At 32.7% G+C, this 19,304-nt stretch overlaps 1 protein-coding gene across 1 annotated transcript in view; it reads right to left on the reverse strand.

Annotated features, from left to right (window-relative positions):
* LOC103507663 (zinc finger protein 583-like) overlaps positions 1-19,304 on the reverse strand; it is a 91,775-nt gene that overhangs the window by 57,076 nt on the left and 15,395 nt on the right. Inside the window, exon 3 of the mRNA XM_017443424.2 lies at positions 1,015-1,077. Coding sequence (XP_017298913.1) covers positions 1,015-1,077 — 63 coding nt within the window. The remainder of the gene's footprint in view (positions 1-1,014; positions 1,078-19,304) is intronic.

Raw genomic sequence — 19,304 nt, forward strand, 5'->3', positions numbered from 1 at the left:
CCTAAAGTTCATCGCAGACAAAAAGTATCCTAACGAAAATATTGTTATTTTTATGTTACATTTTATTAGTTGTTATTGTTTAAGTATGATTCTTTTTAAAAGCGTAAAAAACTCCCATATGGATAAAATAAGTATTACTTATATTAACCATTTAAAAAACAATTACAGAGGAATATTATACATCGTATAATGGCGCTATTAAAAAGCTATTATCCATCAGTCTTAGATTGTAACTTTCAATATTTATTGCTCCAAGTTTGAAATACGTCTTTTACTCCCATCTTTTTTCGGTGAGCTTCTTAGCTAGACTTGTGAGTAACCAAAGCTTACTTACTCTCACATATTTTGTACCTTTGTAAACGGATCTCTCAAATAACACTGTTACTAAGACAAAATATCATTAGTCATTACCTTAGCATATAACACAAACGCCAAAGCTTACTTACTCTCACAAATTTTGTACCTTTGTAAACGGATCTCTCAAATAACACTGTTACTAAGACAAAATATCATTAGTCATTACCTTAGCATATAACACAAACCTTTAAAAAGATATCTAAAATTCATGCAAAAGACGAGAAATTCACACTTTGAAGGGTAAACAAAAACAGGGTTAAAAAAAATATGAGGAAAATGAGTCATAATCCAATGAAAACAATATTAATAGTAATAATAATAAATAGGATACATACAAAGAAATACAACAATAAAATGATAACGCTAAAAACACAAGAATGTTAAGGTTGCGGTCACACAAAACAATAAGAATGTTACGGTGGACAAATTCACACTTTGAAGGGTAAACAAAAACAGGGTTAAAAAAATATAATGAGGAAAATGAGTCATAATCCAATGAAAACAATATTAATAATAGTAATAATAATAAATAGGATACATAGGTACAAAGAAATACAACAATAAAATGATAACGCTAAAAACACAAGAATGTTAAGGTTGCGGTCACACAAAACAATAAGAATGTTACGGTACACTACGAAACACGTCCCAACTCACTCGCTGCAGGGTTGTCCAACATTCTTCCAGGGTCCGATCCGATATCACACTATTGGACCGATTCTGATATCGATATGGCAGCGTTAGGGAAAGAAAAAGCAAAGAAAACAAAAGACACAATGAGATTAGTAAAATATGAAAAAAAAAAAAACATAAAAATCCTTATCAGCTATCACAAATTTAAAAATATCGACATAATGCAAATATTGCAAGTCTAGCTCAGTAGAACTTCTTTTCTAAAATCAATGAAACCTTCGGAAAGCCTTTCTCTCATTCATCTAATGGTATTTTTCAGTAGCCCATTTATTATCTTGGGTTATTTTCTACTCCAAAATTGGTCTTAATTGAATTCTATTGGATTAAATATACTTCTGGAGTGCCATCTTAAACCCAAGTTCCTTTTTATGAATTGTCGATTCCTATTTTGATGATTTAAAATAAACGTAGGCAATGAAAACTAACGGTATAATTTATTATTTCATAATGAGTTTACGATATTTGAAAATAATTCCCTGTACCATTGAATAAAAAACTCGTCTTTAATATTTTCTAAATAAATTAAAATTATGAAGACGATTTTTTCTCCCGAAACATCTCTCATCAAGCTCAAACGTAGAATGAAAAATAAAGCAGAAAGGATACGAAAGGAAGAAGGAATAAAAACAATAAGAAAAAGAGCACAAAACTAATTTTTGGGGGTTGGATTTCGATGTTTTTTATGTTACCCCTCATTTTCAAGACTTTGTTCTGAATTGAAATCATATTTTCACTTAAGATTCCTTCTAGTTGATATAGGTTGCCGATAGATTTCACTAGCGTTCAAGAAAAATCATCTTAAAAAGGAAAAAGTTTTCTTTTGCAAATTGTCTTAAGAAAGTCTTCACACACTCAGGTTCACAAAGTTATTCCAAAAGTTTTTTGAAAGCTCCCGCTGTGATGATCAACAGGTGGAATTTTAATGACAGTTGAAAAGATTTCAACAGAAAAATTGCACCGGCAAACAAAATTATGTTGTTCTTTCATGAGTACAGAATATGTCTATGTCTTGGCAAAGTTAGCTTAGAATTAAAGGGACTATTAAATTTACTAAAAAGAACTACACTATGACCTGACCTTGCTTTCTTGACCTGGAAAGCTCTCAGCTCTACAGTGACCGTTCAAGTTATAAATACATTTAGGGCTGCTACACTAAACTACAATCACTTAGCTACATGTCAGCCACAATGAAACGTCTTACATACTTGTAGATAACATTGGTGATTTTCTGTTCAAATGTCTAATCCCTCCTAAATATTGGTCGAACGTTAGGTTTTACTTAATGGTGGAGAAAGCAAATCTCCATATCCTTCCTTTTTTCTTCTAACCCAACGTTCCTACGTAGATTACTGGGAATATTAATTTTTTCGTCATGCTTCACACTTATTTTCTACAAATTATTCATATTGATGTTGTGGTTTTGTCAGACGATCTGGCAATAATTTCAAGATCATCGTCTTCATTACATCTAGATTGAACTGTCGATTGGCTACATTAAGCCAATTAGGTAATAATCAATTAAAGATAGTCATTTTATATTGCTATCTTAAGCAAGGTGACCGATAACCAACATTGGTAACAGAAGCAATGCTGTTTAGGTATTATTTTGTCTATATTTCACATTAGCTTATCAATGCAAATTTTATGTATCTGTCCAAGTCTACATATTCTAATGCACTATTATAAGGCTGACTGAACGCAAGGCTAAATATTTAGTTCATCCATTATTTATGAAAAAGAAGTATTGAATTTATCAGTTTGTAACTTACAAACATGCCTAGGTGAAACATTTTGAATCCAAACATGTGGGGATATCTTCTGTCCAACCTGTCTCACATATTATATCAAGTGTCTCCCTTTTCCTCTGTCTCTCCTCTCTCAATCCTTATCATCTCCCTCTCTCATTCCCTATTCTCTCCCTCTCCAATCCTCTTCTGTCTGTTGCTCTTCTCCTTTTCTGTCTTCCTCTCTCTTATTCTTATTTCTAACCCCATAGTTTTTCTCCTTAACATCAGTTATAATATAAAGGCGCATCTGAAGTGTTTCTTCCAAGTTCACTATGAAGTCTACTGATCTAAATACATAATTTTGAACTAAGACATATTTCTTTCATTGATCATCAATTAGAATAAGGCTACTGCCATGCTAGACCAGCCTTATCAGTGATATTCCAATACTATAATAATTATGTTTGTCTTGTATCTATAATGTATAGAGTGGTCATACAATAGTAAGATGTGTATATTTGAATATCTATGTACTAGTTTAAGGTCTTGTACTGGTATAAGGTCTGTTTCATTGCCCGTTTTATATACTGGCAAAGAAACATAAACATTTCATTTTTAAAAAGCTGCAATCGGAAGAACATAAAGAATAATGTAAATTTCTATTTCCACCTTATTTATAGATATCGCCTGCTAATTAATCATATGTCCAGCATTGCTACTTCTATTATTTAAATCAAATAATAAAATGAGAGATACTGATGCATTATTCCTGACAAATCTTCAAAAAAACACACATAACATTTAGATTAGCTCTCCCACCTACTGAAGTTTAGCAACATTTTATTCTGGTTATTTATTTCCTACTGATTTTTTTTGCACATTACAACTGCAATTTTCTGCTATTTTTTCAGCATTCATAAAAGCCAGGTTCGAATCTCGTCTGGTCTGGTATATTTAGTACGTTGAAGCTCAAAATGTTCTTCTTTATATGTATTTCTTTATGACTTTCTAATTCGTACTCACTGTCCACTGTTTTAATATTTCAGTAGTCACTTTACCTGTCAAATTCACGATAAAGAGGGTTTGCATATGTAGATCGCTTGACAAAGTACGTAAGTTTAGAAGAGGTTATGAGGAATCATGAATAAGTAAAATTAAAAGAAGAAAAAACTTATAATGGAATAAAAAAAAATGTATAAAAAAGTGGCAAAGTTGATGCATGAAAACAAAGGTGAAAGTTGAAGAAAAGGGTCAGCTGTCAAGTCTGATGTGACAGCTAAGTACTTAACGGATGGGAAAAAAAGCTCTTCATTTTACATAATATCTTCTTAGACATAATTTGATGACAAACTTGGGGATATCTTCTGTCCAACCTGTCTCACATATTATATCAAGTGTCTCCCTTTTCCTCTGTCTCTCCTCTCTCAATCCTTATCATCTCCCTCTCTCATTCCCTATTCTCTCCCTCTCCAATCCTCTTATGAAGTGCAATGAACTTCTACATTATTGGCCATGCATATTAAATACATAATACGAGTATTAATCTACATACATAATTGCCAATAATTATTTTAGTACCTGTATTTATTTTCTTGGTCAATGAGACCAATTGTAAGTCATCAATGACCATAGATAATTTTTAATTGCTAGGAAATGCAGCATTTTTGATAAGAGAATTATTAGGTGGTACTTACTTGTACATAATATGTTTGGTATTAGTAAAGTAGACAATTATTTATTTAGTATTTTAAAAAATGAAATAATTATCTGAAGTATTTATTGTTAACACAAAGTGAAATTCCATGGATTCAATGATTTCAAAAAGTTATACCTCTAGGAGATTTATTTAGGGATTTAAATTTTTATTCTGATCTTGGAAGTGCGCTACGATACGTGCCTATTGTTATTCAAATAGAAAAAAAAAACTAGTTTTTCATTATTATTTGAGGGATGTAGTAGAAAGTAGTCAGAATAACACCAGTTTTTCTAAATTACTCTCCAATTTTCTTTTCTTTAAGGATCATATTTTCAGACTCGTGTTACCTCCAGGAGTATAATTATGTTTTAAATTCAAACAAAACTGTTGACAGCAGTGGCGTATATTATTGGACTGGTGGAATTTTCAAGAGGGTAAACCCATTTCATCCAAGATTAGGAATTTTGAGGTGAGATAGACCTCCATTTTGGATTGAGAAAGCATTGCTCGTGAAAAATTGTTAGAAGCTCCGCGCTGTCGACATATGTGCGTGTTTTCCTTTTTCCTATCGCGATGTAAAAATTCAAGAGCTTTCAAGTAGCGCTTTTCCTTGTAGCAACATTTCTATAGTTCACACTAACATAATAATTTTCATTTCACATTTTCTATTCCAATTTCATGTTTTATTTATTTTTGTACGAAAAAAACCTCCAGGAGTATAATTATGTTTTAAATTCAAACAAAACTGTTGACAGCAGTGGCGTATATTATTGGACTGGTGGAATTTTCGCACGGGATTGAGTAGGAAGTAGTGGATTTTTACTTCGCTTGGATATACAGTCATTCAATTTTCCTTGCTACATCTTATCTTACACTATAATTTTCTAATTTTAAATTATCTACTATTTATGGTATAGGTATACAATATGTACATTACCGTTATAATAGTGTAGGTTGTAGAAGGCAAATATGATCTACATTATGCAAAAATAGATAGGTAGAATGACATGTGTTTTCAATGCCACGTGTTTCCCCATTTCCACATACCCATTTGTATTGATCATCAATGTGCATTTTCAGGATATTTCTTAATATGTAAATACCCTGCGAATAGCTCTACATGCGCGAATGGCCCCAGGTGTTCGCTGTTTCCGCGAATGACTTGCAGGTTTTTTTTTTTATTATTTGTATTTATTTCAGAACTGAATCGAATTGAAATATTTTCATATGGTCATCTAGTCATTGTTCTCATCTTTTTTTGGTTTTTTCCATCCTTCCCATAATACATACAAATTAAGAGATTTTGTCACTACTTCTTACCATAAATCTGGCACAACTCACGTTCATCCTGTCAATTGTTAACCAAGGGTTAACATCCGCTTCTACATTTTTATTTTATTTTGTATTCCAAATACTTTTGCACATGTGTACGAAAGGGTATCTGATAGAAAGCATGTATTGTTTAGGACGCGGTGTATGTGGAAGGGGGTGGTTGAAATCCTATAGGAAACTCCCTCACATATGGGGATGAAAGCCCAGTCGCCCTCTTTCGACCAATAGCGATATAGGATGAAATAATTATATCGTATACAGAAATATATTCACTCGACGCACACACATACACACACGGTCCCCCCTCTTTGTATTTTTTCCTCGCAAAAAAGGATATAGGCTTGACCATTCTAGAATTCGCAATCTTTTTTTTATGTGCTTTTTTTATATTTATAGGGTGTTTGGAAAGCTGTGTTCATAAGTTTTTATGAGAAAGGGTCATTTTTGGATATTTTGTACCGTTTGAAGTTTGGTACTTTGATACTTTGACAATAAAAATGGAAGTAAAGAGATTCAAATAGAAGAGACAAATAAAGAGGATCAAAGAAGGAGGGAGAAATATATAAACGACAAGAGAAGCAAAACACACCAGCACGATTTTGAAAAGCGGTAGGGTCATGAGGTCATTTTTCTTCCTTTATCAGATAAAAATCCTTATCAGCTATCACAAATTTAAAAATATCGACATAATGCAAATATTGCAAGTCTAGCTCAGTAGAACTTCTTTTCTAAAATCAATGAAACCTTCGGAAAGCCTTTCTCTCATTCATCTAATGGTATTTTTCAGTAGCCCATTTATTATCTTGGGTTATTTTCTACTCCAAAATTGGTCTTAATTGAATTCTATTGAACTAAATATACTTCTGGAGTGCCATCTTAAACCCAAGTTCCTTTTTATGAATTGTCGATTCCTATTTTGGTGATTTAAAATAAACGTAGGCAATGAAAACTAACGGTATAATTTATTATTTCATAATGAGTTTACGATATTTGAAAATAATTATTCCCTGTACCATTGAATAAAAAACTCGTCTTTAATATTTTCTAAATAAATTAAAATTATGAAGACGATTTTTTCTCCCGAAACATCTCTCATCAAGCTCAAACGTAGAATGAAAAATAAAGCAGAAAGGATACGAAAGGAAGAAGGAATAAAAACAATAAGAAAAAGAGCACAAAACTAATTTTTGGGGGTTGGATTTCGATGTTTTTTATGTTACCCCTCATTTTCAAGACTTTGTTCTGAATTGAAATCATATTTTCACTTAAGATTCCTTCTAGTTGATATAGGTTGCCGATAGATTTCACTAGCGTTCAAGAAAAATCATCCTAAAGAAAAAGGAAAAAGTTTTCTTTTGCAAATTGTCTTAAGAAAGTCTTCACACACTCAGGTTCACAAAGTTATTCCAAAAGTTTTTTGAAATTAAAAAGGAAAAAGTTTTCTTTTGCAAATTGTCTTAAGAAAGTCTTCACACACTCAGGTTCACAAAGTTATTCCAAAAGTTTTTTGAAACTCTCTATTGAAGAGTTTCCTGGCAACTTGAATTGAATGGAGTCTTTACGTCTACAAATAATGTTAAAGAGGTGTTCTGCAAATCTTACATGGCTCCTGGCGTTACTTGAAATTTTGAGCATGATAAAATTTTTGCACATTATGAGTATGAAATGTAGCCACCTCCAAAGATAGTAAAGGTAGGTCTTTTGATTGATATTCAAAGTTCTATTCTAACGGATGGAGAAATGTCAAGCTATTGTCCTGAAGTCGGTGGATAATGGATATTTAAAAAATTCAATTAGAAAACACCTCAAATAATTATAATAGGTGTACACAGACATGTGTAGGTTTATAAATAATATAAAATTAGATAATTATGATCACAGAACTCATCACAATTATGATGCTGTATTTACTTACCTGCATATAAAACAATAAATAAAACTCACCGCTTTTCAATCCTACAATGTCTTGCACATCTTATCATCATTGATAACAAAATAAATACGTCTCTCAATGAATTATATTTGTAAACTACATCCACTTGCAACTAAAAGAAACTTTTCAAAAATTACCTACCGAGTAGTAGATTCAGTAGTTTTTACTTTCATTTTGACGGTATTTAATTTGGAAACTTTTTTCATTGCCTCCTTCAAAATTTAATTTACATAAAAAAAAAATCACAAAAAATCGAAAAGCGAGATTTCAGCCCATATTACAGACATGAGACAAAAGATTTTATTATTATTATTTATTTTAAATTTGTGACAAAGTTATTTGAAATTATTAGGAAAAATTGATCTTGAAAATTTAATGATTTTTATTTCTTTTCAGAAGCACCCAGAGTCAATTTATTTTACAGCACTAATAACATGGTTTGAATAAATTCATAATGACTGTTTTTTGAGGAAGAATAGGGAAAAAAAAAATAAATTAAAAACTGGAATAGTTGTAATAAAAAAAGGAAAGGTTTTAGGTCTAAGAGATAATGATACTGTTTGTATATTTAATTTAACACGGATGAGTTGGGAGCTGTTTGCTATGGTGGGTTCAGAAAACCACACAGTAGACAGGGAAGTAAATGTATTAAGTATGTATTTATTTAAAGAAGTTCCCTGAGATAATTTTATTGTAATGAATTGTGTAGGCATTACACACATACGCTTGGGAGTTCCTTTACCCCTTTAATTCTTTTCTTGAACTCTGACTTGATCTTAAAGTTAAAAAAAAGTGGGTAATGCTATACATACGTGCGTAGGTTTCTTTTATACTTGCATGTCGAGTTTTTTCTCCTCGACAAAGAAAATGTAAATGGGAAATTGCTATGCAACAAGGCTAGACATTTTTGGAATAAACGAAGACAATTAACATGTCATAATAGATTAGTTTTAGACATAAGGTCCAAATCTTAAACAGAAAATGTTTCCAATTATCGCCCTAATTTCTTTTAATTGTTCAAATTTTCAAAGTATTTTTTCAGAGGACCCTTTTCCTTGGTACTCGACGTATGTCCCTTGGTAAACAACCTATATGGACCATATTCACAATGTAGAGGTACTATAATGCAATATGGTTTGCTTGCCTTCACTAGTTTTAAAACCAATAAAGAATTACTGGTTTTTTTCTGAAGTCTAGCTCGCAGCAATAAGTTTCATGTCTCATCAATTTGCCTAGTTTTAATTTCAAGTTAATATTTAATATTTAATATTTATTAATTTATTATGCTGTTAACACACATTATGCACAATTTACAATTACAATATTCTTATTTCTAAGAGGATAGTGTATGATTTAACATCTAGATAGGCACCTAAGTACCAAGTGGTATTATACTCAGACCCATCAGAAAGGCTCATATGCAGTATATGCTATCTCCTAATCAGAGCGTGTGATGATCCAAACTAGGTTTTGTGTAAGAGTTGGGACTCGCGTCAAAGATACACCAGAGAGCTAAAGGCTCGGAAGTCGTGTGTAAATATTGGCTACCTACCTCTAGGACCTACTGTTTGCATGTATTTTTATTTGGATGACAGTCTGTAGTCTTTGCTGTATTTACGTACCTGCATCTACATTTGCATACAAGGTTAGGGAATTGAGAAGAAATTATAAAATTCTTAGTTGAAATCTAGAGTACATAGTTTGTTTTCTATCTTTTCCCTCTCCGCAACATCACGTATGTACTTTGTACTTTTCGTTCTTCTTTATCTGTTGTTGATGTTGGTACTTTTTGCTTTGAAATGGACGATAACATGTGTGTGTACTTGTGTAGTATGCAGAGTAGGGAACTTCAATATTATACATCTTTCCCTCTCCGCAACATCACGATGTTGGTACTTTTTGCTTTGAAATGGACGATAACATGTGTGTGTACTTGTGTAGTATGCAGAGTAGGGAACTTCAATATTATACATATTGGCTGAAATATTTATGGCCAGTTCAATTATTTTAACTTGTGCTTTATGATGCCTTGTGGCTTCATTCTGCACATATTGCCAATGGTTTAGTTTTTTCTACGTTTTGAAGTATTAATAAAATTATATTTATGACTATTAAGAAAAATATCCAATATTAAATTAATTGAGATTATTACTATTACACATGATAATAAGCTACCTGTACAAGAAAGAAAAAATACCCGGTCAAACATCTTTTGTAAGAACCTACCACAAATTATTTTCAAACCAATATTATTTGTTCGATTGAGCTAGGCTGACTAGACAAGTTGCAGGGTAACTTTGTTCCAAGATATTTCAAAATAAATCCCATGGAGCTAATATTGATAGGTATACTTAATGTACTTCGGATTTTAGTATAATGAATGTTGGATTTAAAGTTCATCTTTTACCTATGTGTCATTGAAAAATCTTCAAGTTGTTTAACAATACCGATGGATTATGCCAGAGTTTTCCTTGCTCTATTATTTTGCTTCAATAAAGGACCAATGATTGTTTTCAATTTGGTATTGAGAAATGAAATAAAGGTAGAAAGAAAGGGATTAATTGGCTTCCAGGCCGCCACTCAAGGAACTTGCACCCCCCACGCTGCCCGCACGCTGCATTTGCATCTGCATGGCTGACTTGTGCATGAAAATCTAGGAGAGAATGAGAGAGGGATTCGAATGAGATGCATATACATGTGTTTTGTATTGGCATTCACATAATGCTAAGAATACCGATATGAAACTGAACAATATCGACGAACTGGACCAAAAAATTCTCTTCTTCGCCCTCAAAGGTCTGCAATTCTACTTATAAACACTCTGTAGTTATGCTGCGATGTTTAATTCCTTTGAAGCTAAATAAAAGAAATTTGGCGAAAAATCAATAATAAAATTAATCAATCAAATCCACATATGTTTGGACGAACTTATCAGGTTCGAATTTGGAGACCTATGTACATGAGCTATGCAAGAAATGGCTATTGAAGTCTGAATACTTCGATCAACAGACATCGTAAGCTAAAGACCAAATCAAAACCTACTGATCATTTACAAGCTATAGTTATCAGAAAAAGAAATAAGAAGAAAATGTCATGCTCAATCTACGAACATCATTCAACATGCTTTTCATCATGCCCCTAAATCTACAGTCTACAGGTCCTAAGGCTTCTGAGGAAATCTCTCTCAAAGTCAGTCCATTTGAACTCAGTCAGTCTGTTGGATATTATGTTTGCAATACGGTTACATTACGGAAACAATTTGGAATGCACCACCATTAAGGCAACATCCTTAATATTTTTCTTGCTCTTCTTTTTTGCAGTGCGTGGGATTTGGTATTTGAATGGTTTTTTTCAACTCACTGCCATGAAAAGCAGCATCCCAAGTTCAAAGGTTTTCATTGAACCTAAATTATCATTTTATAGTACCACATACTTTTTTTTTCAACTTATCAAATTAGCAAGATCTTTTTTCTTCTTCCTAGATATTAATTCGTTAAAATTATATTGCAGTAATGTGTTGAAAACATTCACCCTTACATACATAATGAAATCGGTATACTTATGTTCTAATCGTAGGTCTATTCAGAACCTAATTTAACAGAAAGAAAGGAATGTAAAGTAAAAGAAGAAACTTCAAAAAACTTGGGTAGGAGAAAATACTTCCGCAGCACCTATTTAAATTGATGACAATAATTATTCGTCTAAAAAACCTAATAACGAAGTATGAAAAAGAAAAAAAAAAAAGAAAAAAAAAAACGCTGTCTGAATTTGTAATATTTTTATAATAAACACTTGTCTTGCTTTTTTTTTAATTTGTCATAAATCATGTAAAAAATCAACCCTTTTTACAAAATAAAAATTAAGTAAATTGCCTCAGCCTCTTCAGTCAGACTTTTTCTTACAATGCAATTCAAAATTTCATGTTCTTCATTCCTCCTTGAAACTATGAAGCATGTTTCTTCTTTTGAAATTCTAATGTTACAATGTTGGTTAAAAGTTCAAAGTCACATCAGTAACGAAGAGTCGAGAGAGATGCATAAAAAAAGTATTGTAGGGAAACTTGTAAGGCACGAAAAAAACTTACTCCTGTCTCATGGTATAAAGAATCACACTCTTGAGATTTCAGAGAATCGTAAAAAAAACTCTAATTTTTCCCTTTCTAGTTGTCCTGTAGTTTAGTTGTGGTATAAAATATTAATTATTGTACTTGTAAAACATTTGTTTCAACAAAATTCATTCATTGAGACTTTTCTTATTCAAAGGCTTTCGAGTTTTACATTAATAAAATTATTTTCTATAAAGTGGTCCAGTTCTCACTTCTGACCTATGTACCTCGGAGACACTGTAGCCTGTAATACATATTATGCGTAGGTTTGTGATCGTTACAATACAGTTCATTAAAAATCCAAAATGGACATGGGACCACTATTGGTTAACAAACAGCCCGGACTTTCCCGTATAATTGTACAAGTACACAATACATGTGTATAACATTTAATCTATGAGTACTTCTCATATGAAGTTACCCAAAATTAGAAGATATAATACCGGCGTCACATCATTACCATTCATTCTTCATTCTCTGAAAACTCCGGGTTCTGGGTTGTTTTAAATTTAATTTAAATCATGTCCCTTCGTTGAAATAAAAAGGATCTGCTCGTATGAATTACCCAAACTATTTTCAAAATACGCTAAAATTTCCTAATAACAATTTCTACCTCCAGAATTCGTGACGTTTTAGCAATTTATTTCCCGAAATATTCTTCCGATTTTTGTGACGTGTTCTCCGTTCTACTCGTTGTCTGCTCAAATAAATTACCGCAGGAAAATTATAATAATGTCCACTAGTGAGCTAAGTGTATCATAGGTATCTAATATGTTCTAGGAACTAGCAAAGTTTAAAATTAAAATAATGTATTCACATATTTGTTCATATGTAGTTTGGACATTTGGTTAAATTCACCTATTTCAATTTACAGGGTAAATATGGAGACTTTGCATATACCGGGTTTTGCAAATTGCGGGCAAAGATGTGCAGTTTTAAGCCGCTCAACTATTATACCCCAATGCAAGATAACGTGAGACCGCCACCGCATGACCGCATGAATCAAGAAAATATTCTCAAGAAGTACTGAAATCGCCTTGGCTATAGCGTGGGTTCTGAAATATTAGGTATGCTCATGTAGATCTAGATTATACAAGGACCGCATGAATCAAAATATTCTCAAGAAGTACTGAAATCGCCTTGGCTATAGCGTGGGTTCTGAAATATTAGGTATGCTCATGTAGATCTAGATTATACAGAGGTTCTTACACTGAACAGATATTCATTATTAAGCACATAATATACCTGTCCTCCCGTAAAGAAGGATACATTTGGTATTGATAAATAATAATAAAAAAGGGTTATCATTGAAAACGGATGTACAAAATGCATTTGATCTTTCCAAAATATCCAGCCAAACCAATACCTACATACTTGAAAATAAAATATCAAGATAACAGCATTTACAGCACCTGTTTGATAGAAAAGATATCAGGAGAGCAATGCTGGCAATTAATTTATTCGTGCAACGCGTTTAGAATATAGACTAGTGTGGCTCATGGTTCAATACTGTGGGCTCTCACTTGTAATGTAACTTATGTAACATATTGGATATTGTACATGAATTTGTAATCCGGAGGGAAGCCAAGTGATCACTGGACTACAAAGAACAACCAGATTGCCTTTCAATTGATTCAGCGCTGGGTAAATTCAATGGAGAGCTCTAGCAATTAGTCAGAAGCCATGAAAACTTTGTAGATCATCTCTATCTACTCTATCTAGCTCTCTTTCTACTCCATGTGAAGTTGTAGACTGCTGAGAGCTCAAAATTTGACTTACGAGTATGTACATAATGTGTAGAGATAAGTTAAATACTTGATTCAGTCTGAGCTCGAAACGTTCTGGCCTGGGTCTTATAAATTACCTATGCACACTGCAATTTGACCTTTATAAATTTGGTACTAAATGTCTCCAGTATAAAAACCGGAGCAAGATGTGATAGGTCAGTGTTTTGAGTTTTAAATTTTTAATTATTCTTGAACCAGTGGAGTAGTAGTAGTGAGATGTGTCATGTGCTATTGACCTCATCATGTTCAACAGGCTTAACTTTCAATATCTCAACTGGTTGTAATAAAAGCAGAGCTGTTTGGTTCGCAAAGACAAAAGTGAACTTTACATAGAGCTGACCTTGAAACTCTTGAATAGGAGATGAAAACATGAGCAATGTGTGCTATTGACCTCATCATGTTCAACAGGCTTAACTTTCAATATCTCAACTGGTTGTAATAAAAACAGAGCTGTTTGGTTCGCAAAGACAAAAGTGAACTTTACATAGAGCTGACCTTGAAACTCTTGAATAGGAGATGAAAACATGAGCAATTTGCATCATGCTAATTCTTCTGTGCTTTCCTTTCTTGTAAAGAAAGTAAGCAGCTGTGTGGATCGCTGTCAGGAAACTCAAGACCTTTCCAACCCGTGCTTGATTGGGTACTGTGAAAAATGCCTGGAAATTTTTCATTAGGCCCTTCAGCTTTGGGCGGACAAACCTAAAGTGTTTTGCTTTTCTGCCATGTATTAGTTTTTGATTCCAAGGATTACTATTATACTTGTATACTAGAAGACTACAAGCGGACAAGAGCAGGAGAAGGAAAAAAGTTTATGCGCTGATATTAATTTAAAAGATTTTACCCTTGGGCATTGTTTTATTAGCTTTATGAATTACCATTATTAATATTAGGTATGAGTACTTTGCTTACCAACACTTCTAGTAGATACGGTAGAACAAAGTCATTGACTTACCTTCCTCCAAAATATTAGTAACTTATCAAGTATTCAAACTTTACTACGGCATGAAAACTAATGTTACCTATTGACAACTTTGCATTTGTAAAGCATGTAATATTTTTGTACATTTTTACCAAGGTAAGTTAGGAAATTATTCATGTGCAGCGATCTAACGTACGTTTTTGCATTTGTAAAGCATGTAATATTTTTGTACATTTTTACCAAGGTAAGTTAGGAAATTATTCATGTGCAGCGATCTAACGTACGTTTATATTAGGAGAAAATTATGCTTACTCCTTGTTTCACTGAAATGGTTACCAGTTTACCACTTGACTTGCTCGATATAAGTATCTTTCTTTGGATGCGTACATTATGGGGCAATTTCAGCTAATGTTAAGAGAAAGAATTTTGCTGTGATGATTCAAGTTTCAACATTTTTTTCTTCTTTCTTAATGGGATTGTATAAAGATGAGATAGAAAAGTAATTGCCGCGCATAAGCGTGTACAAAAACATACACAAAACATTATCCATATTACTTTTCATTACCATTTCAAATTTGCTTATGGGAGAAGAATTGCAAGAAAACCAACTTGTCTGCAGTTCTGCTAGTAGGAAATACTAAACTCAAATATAAGTTCGATGGTAAAATTACCCAAATGACTAAGTCAGTGTGTAATTTGAGACTATAAAACCGAGTTTATTATCTACATATATTATGTATCTGGATTGGACTTGTATCATCTCAGTGAGTGAAGAAGTAGTGATAAGAGTATGTATCTTTAACGGACTTGATATAATTTACCTATGTAGCAGCGACTTTTATATTTGTAACAATTTTGAGTCCCAAAATCAAAGGCTGTATTCAAGTGACAGACCTTCCTTTCCAGCTTAGAAAATACGGATCCGAAATATAAATTAAATTTCGAAACACTAATACATAGCAACACTATCTTGTTAGCCCTCCCATTTTGACATAAATAGACTGAACGCCACTACTCTTCTTACTAATATCACACTGCTATTAGACAAATCGTGTCCTCCAAATGGCAAAACTGTAGTAGATCCAAACTGACCTAGCCTAACGCCAATAAAATTGACGGTGGGTTTAATCAACCTAATTTAAATTTCATACAGCTGGTCTTGCTTTGATTCAAATTTTACTTTTTTTATAAATAATTCATAAATGAACCGATTTCCCCGTTTTTTTATGTGCATTTAGAATTGATTTTCCACTATGGAGGAAAACCACAATCATGCTTCAAAATGTTAAGACTTTTATTAATTAACACTATTACATTACAATTACTTCCTTACACATTTTTTTGACCATGTTGGTGTGGAGAAATATTAGCATAGGTGTAGGTACTATATAAGTTAGAGGATAGTGTATGATTTAACATCTAGATAGGCACCTAAGTACCAAGTAGTATTATACTCAGACCCATCAGAAAGGCTCATATGCAGTATATGCTATCTCCTAATCAGAGCGTGTGATGATCCAAACTAGGTTTTGTGTAAGAGTTGGGACTCGCGTCAAAGATACACCAGAGAGCTAAAGGCTCGGAAGTCGTGTGTAAATATTGGCTACCTACCTCTAGGACCTACTGTTTGCATGTATTTTTATTTGGATGACAGTCTGTAGTCTTTGCTGTATTTACGTACCTGCATCTACATTTGCATACAAGGTTAGGGAATTGAGAAGAAATTATAAAATTCTTAGTTGAAATCTAGAGTACATAGTTTGTTTTCTATCCTTTCCCTCTCCGCAACATCACGATGTTGGTACTTTTTGCTTTGAAATGGACGATAACATGTGTGTGTACTTGTGTAGTATGCAGAGTAGGGAACTTCAATATTATACATATTGGCTGAAATATTTATGGCCAGTTCAATTATTTTAACTTGTGCTTTATGATGCCTTGTGGCTTCATTCTGCACATATTGCCAATGGTTTAGTTTTTTCTACGTTTTGAAGTATTAATAAAATTATATTTATGACTATTAAGAAAAATATCCAATATTAAATTAATTGAGATTATTACTATTACACATGATAATAAGCTACCTGTACAAGAAAGAAAAAATACCTGGTCAAACATCTTTTGTAAGAACCTACCACAAATTATTTTCAAACCAATATTATTTGTTCGATTGAGCTAGGCTGACTAGACAAGTTGCAGGGTAACTTTGTTCCAAGATATTTCAAAATAAATCCCATGGAGCTAATATTGATAGGTATACTTAATGTACTTCGGATTTTAGTATAATGAATGTTGGATTTAAAGTTCATCTTTTACCTATGTGTCATTGAAAAATCTTCAAGTTGTTTAACAATACCGATGGATTATGCCAGAGTTTTCCTTGCTCTATTATTTTGCTTCAATAAAGGACCAATGATTGTTTTCAATTTGGTATTGAGAAATGAAATAAAGGTAGAAAGAAAGGGATTAAGGTATCAAAATAATCATTTGACGAGGTGTTGAAAGAGCATTGGGAAATGGTAAAGAAAATTTCAGCATAATAAAGGTACCTTATAACATGATGAATGTTAACATGATGAATGTGTAATCTGTATTATTGTTTGTAAAACTATATTAACATACTTATAGCCCCTACTCTCGTGTCATTCATCTTAGGTTTTTTGAAAGCTCCCGCTGTGATGATCAACAGGTGGAATTTTAATGACAGTTGAAAAGATTTCAACAGAAAAATTGCACCGGCAAACAAAATTATGTTGTTCTTTCATGAGTACAGAATATGTCTATGTCTTGGCAAAGTTAGCTTAGAATTAAAGGGACTATTAAATTTACTAAAAAGAACTACACTATGACCTGACCTTGCTTTCTTGACCTGGAAAGCTCTCAGCTCTACAGTGACCGTTCAAGTTATAAATACATTTAGGGCTGCTACAAATGCTACAATAAACTACAATCACTTAGCTACATGTCAGCCACAATGAAACGTCTTACATACTTGTAGAGAACATTGGTGATTTTCTGTTCAAATGTCTAATCCCTCCTAAATATTGGTCGAACGTTAGGCTTTACTTAATGGTGGAGAAAGCAAATCTCCATATCCTTCCTTTTTTCTTCTAACCCAACGTTCCTACGTAGATTACTGGGAATATTAAATTTGTATTTGGGAATGCAAAACTCAATTTGAATGGGAGAGTGAGGAGATAAGTATCATAGGTACCAGTAATGGGCAGTTTTAAGGAAACCTCCTGCTTCCTTAATTTTATCTTAAGCTTTGGCTAAACCTATGTATTTGAAGAACAGATTAGACATTGTAGATTAGTTTCCTTCAACGATATTCCTTACATTGTTGAAACCTCTTCGTGCCTCTTGTTCCTTGCTTATTTTGAGAATACAGTTCTTTATCAGCAGATTAGGTCACTTTCAAATCGGATTCTTCTCACTTTGCAACCTTCTTCTTACTTACTGACTAGGTATACTTTTACAATACAGAAGGAACTGATGTGGAGACTTCCTTTCGAACATAATAGCAATTAGAAAAGTAATTATTAGTGTGTAATTCTTATAAGAATCAGAGCAGTATAATAAACATCATCGTTCGCTACTTCTATTATTTAAATCAAATAATAAAATGAGAGATACTAATGCATTATTCCTGACAAATCTTCAAAAAAACACACCTAACATTTAGATTAGCTCTCCCACCTACTGAAGTTTAGCAACATTTTATTCTGGTTATTTATTTCCTACTGATTTTTTTGCACATTCCAACTGCAATTTTCTGCTATTTTTTCAGCATTCATGAAAGCCAGGTTCGAATCTCGTCTGGTCTGGTATATTTAGTACGTTGAAGCTCAAAATGTTCTTCCTTGTATGTATTTCTTTATGACTCTTTCTAATTCGTACTCACTGTCCACTGTTTTAATATGTTAGTAGTCACTTTACCTGTCAAGAAATTCACGATAAAGAGGGTTTGCATATGTAGATCGCTTGACAAAGTACGTAAGTTTAGAAGAGGTTATGAGGAATCATGAATAAGTAAAATTAAAAGAAGAAAAAACTTATAATGGAATAAAAAAAATGTATAAAAAAGTGGCAAAGTTGATGCATGAAAACAAAGGTGAAAGTTGAAGAAAAGGGTCAGCTCAGCTGTCAAGTCTGATGTGACAGCTAAGTACTTAACGGATGGGAAAAAAAGCTCTTCATTTTACATAATATCTTCTTAGACATAATTTGATGACAAACTTTGGGATATCTTCTGTCCAACCTGTCTCACATATTATATTATATCAAGTGTCTCCCTTTTCCTCTGTCTCTCCTCTCTCAATCCCTATCATCTCCCTCTCTCATTCCCTATTCTCTCCCTCTCCAATCCTCTTCTGTCTGTTGCTCTTCTCCTCCTTCAATATAAAGGTGCATCTGAAGTGTTTCTTCCAAGTTCACTATGAAGTCTACTGATCTAAATACTTAATTATCCACTAGGACATATTTCTTTCATTGATCATCACTTAGAATAAGGCTACTGCCATGCTAGACCAGCCTTATCAGTGATATTCCAATACTATAATAATTATGTTTGTATTGTATCTCTATAATGTATAGAGTGGTCATACAATAGTAAGAAGTGTACATTTGAATATCTATGTACTAGTTTAAGGTCTTATACTGGTATAAGGTCTGTTTCATTGCCCGTTTTATATACTGGCGAAGAAACATAAACATTTCATTTTTAAAAAGCTTCAATCGGAAGAACATAAAGAA

Source organism: Diaphorina citri, unplaced genomic scaffold (genome assembly GCF_000475195.1).
Source record: "Diaphorina citri unplaced genomic scaffold, Diaci psyllid genome assembly version 1.1 scaffold332, whole genome shotgun sequence".
NCBI classification, from domain to species: Eukaryota; Metazoa; Arthropoda; class Insecta; order Hemiptera; family Psyllidae; genus Diaphorina; species Diaphorina citri.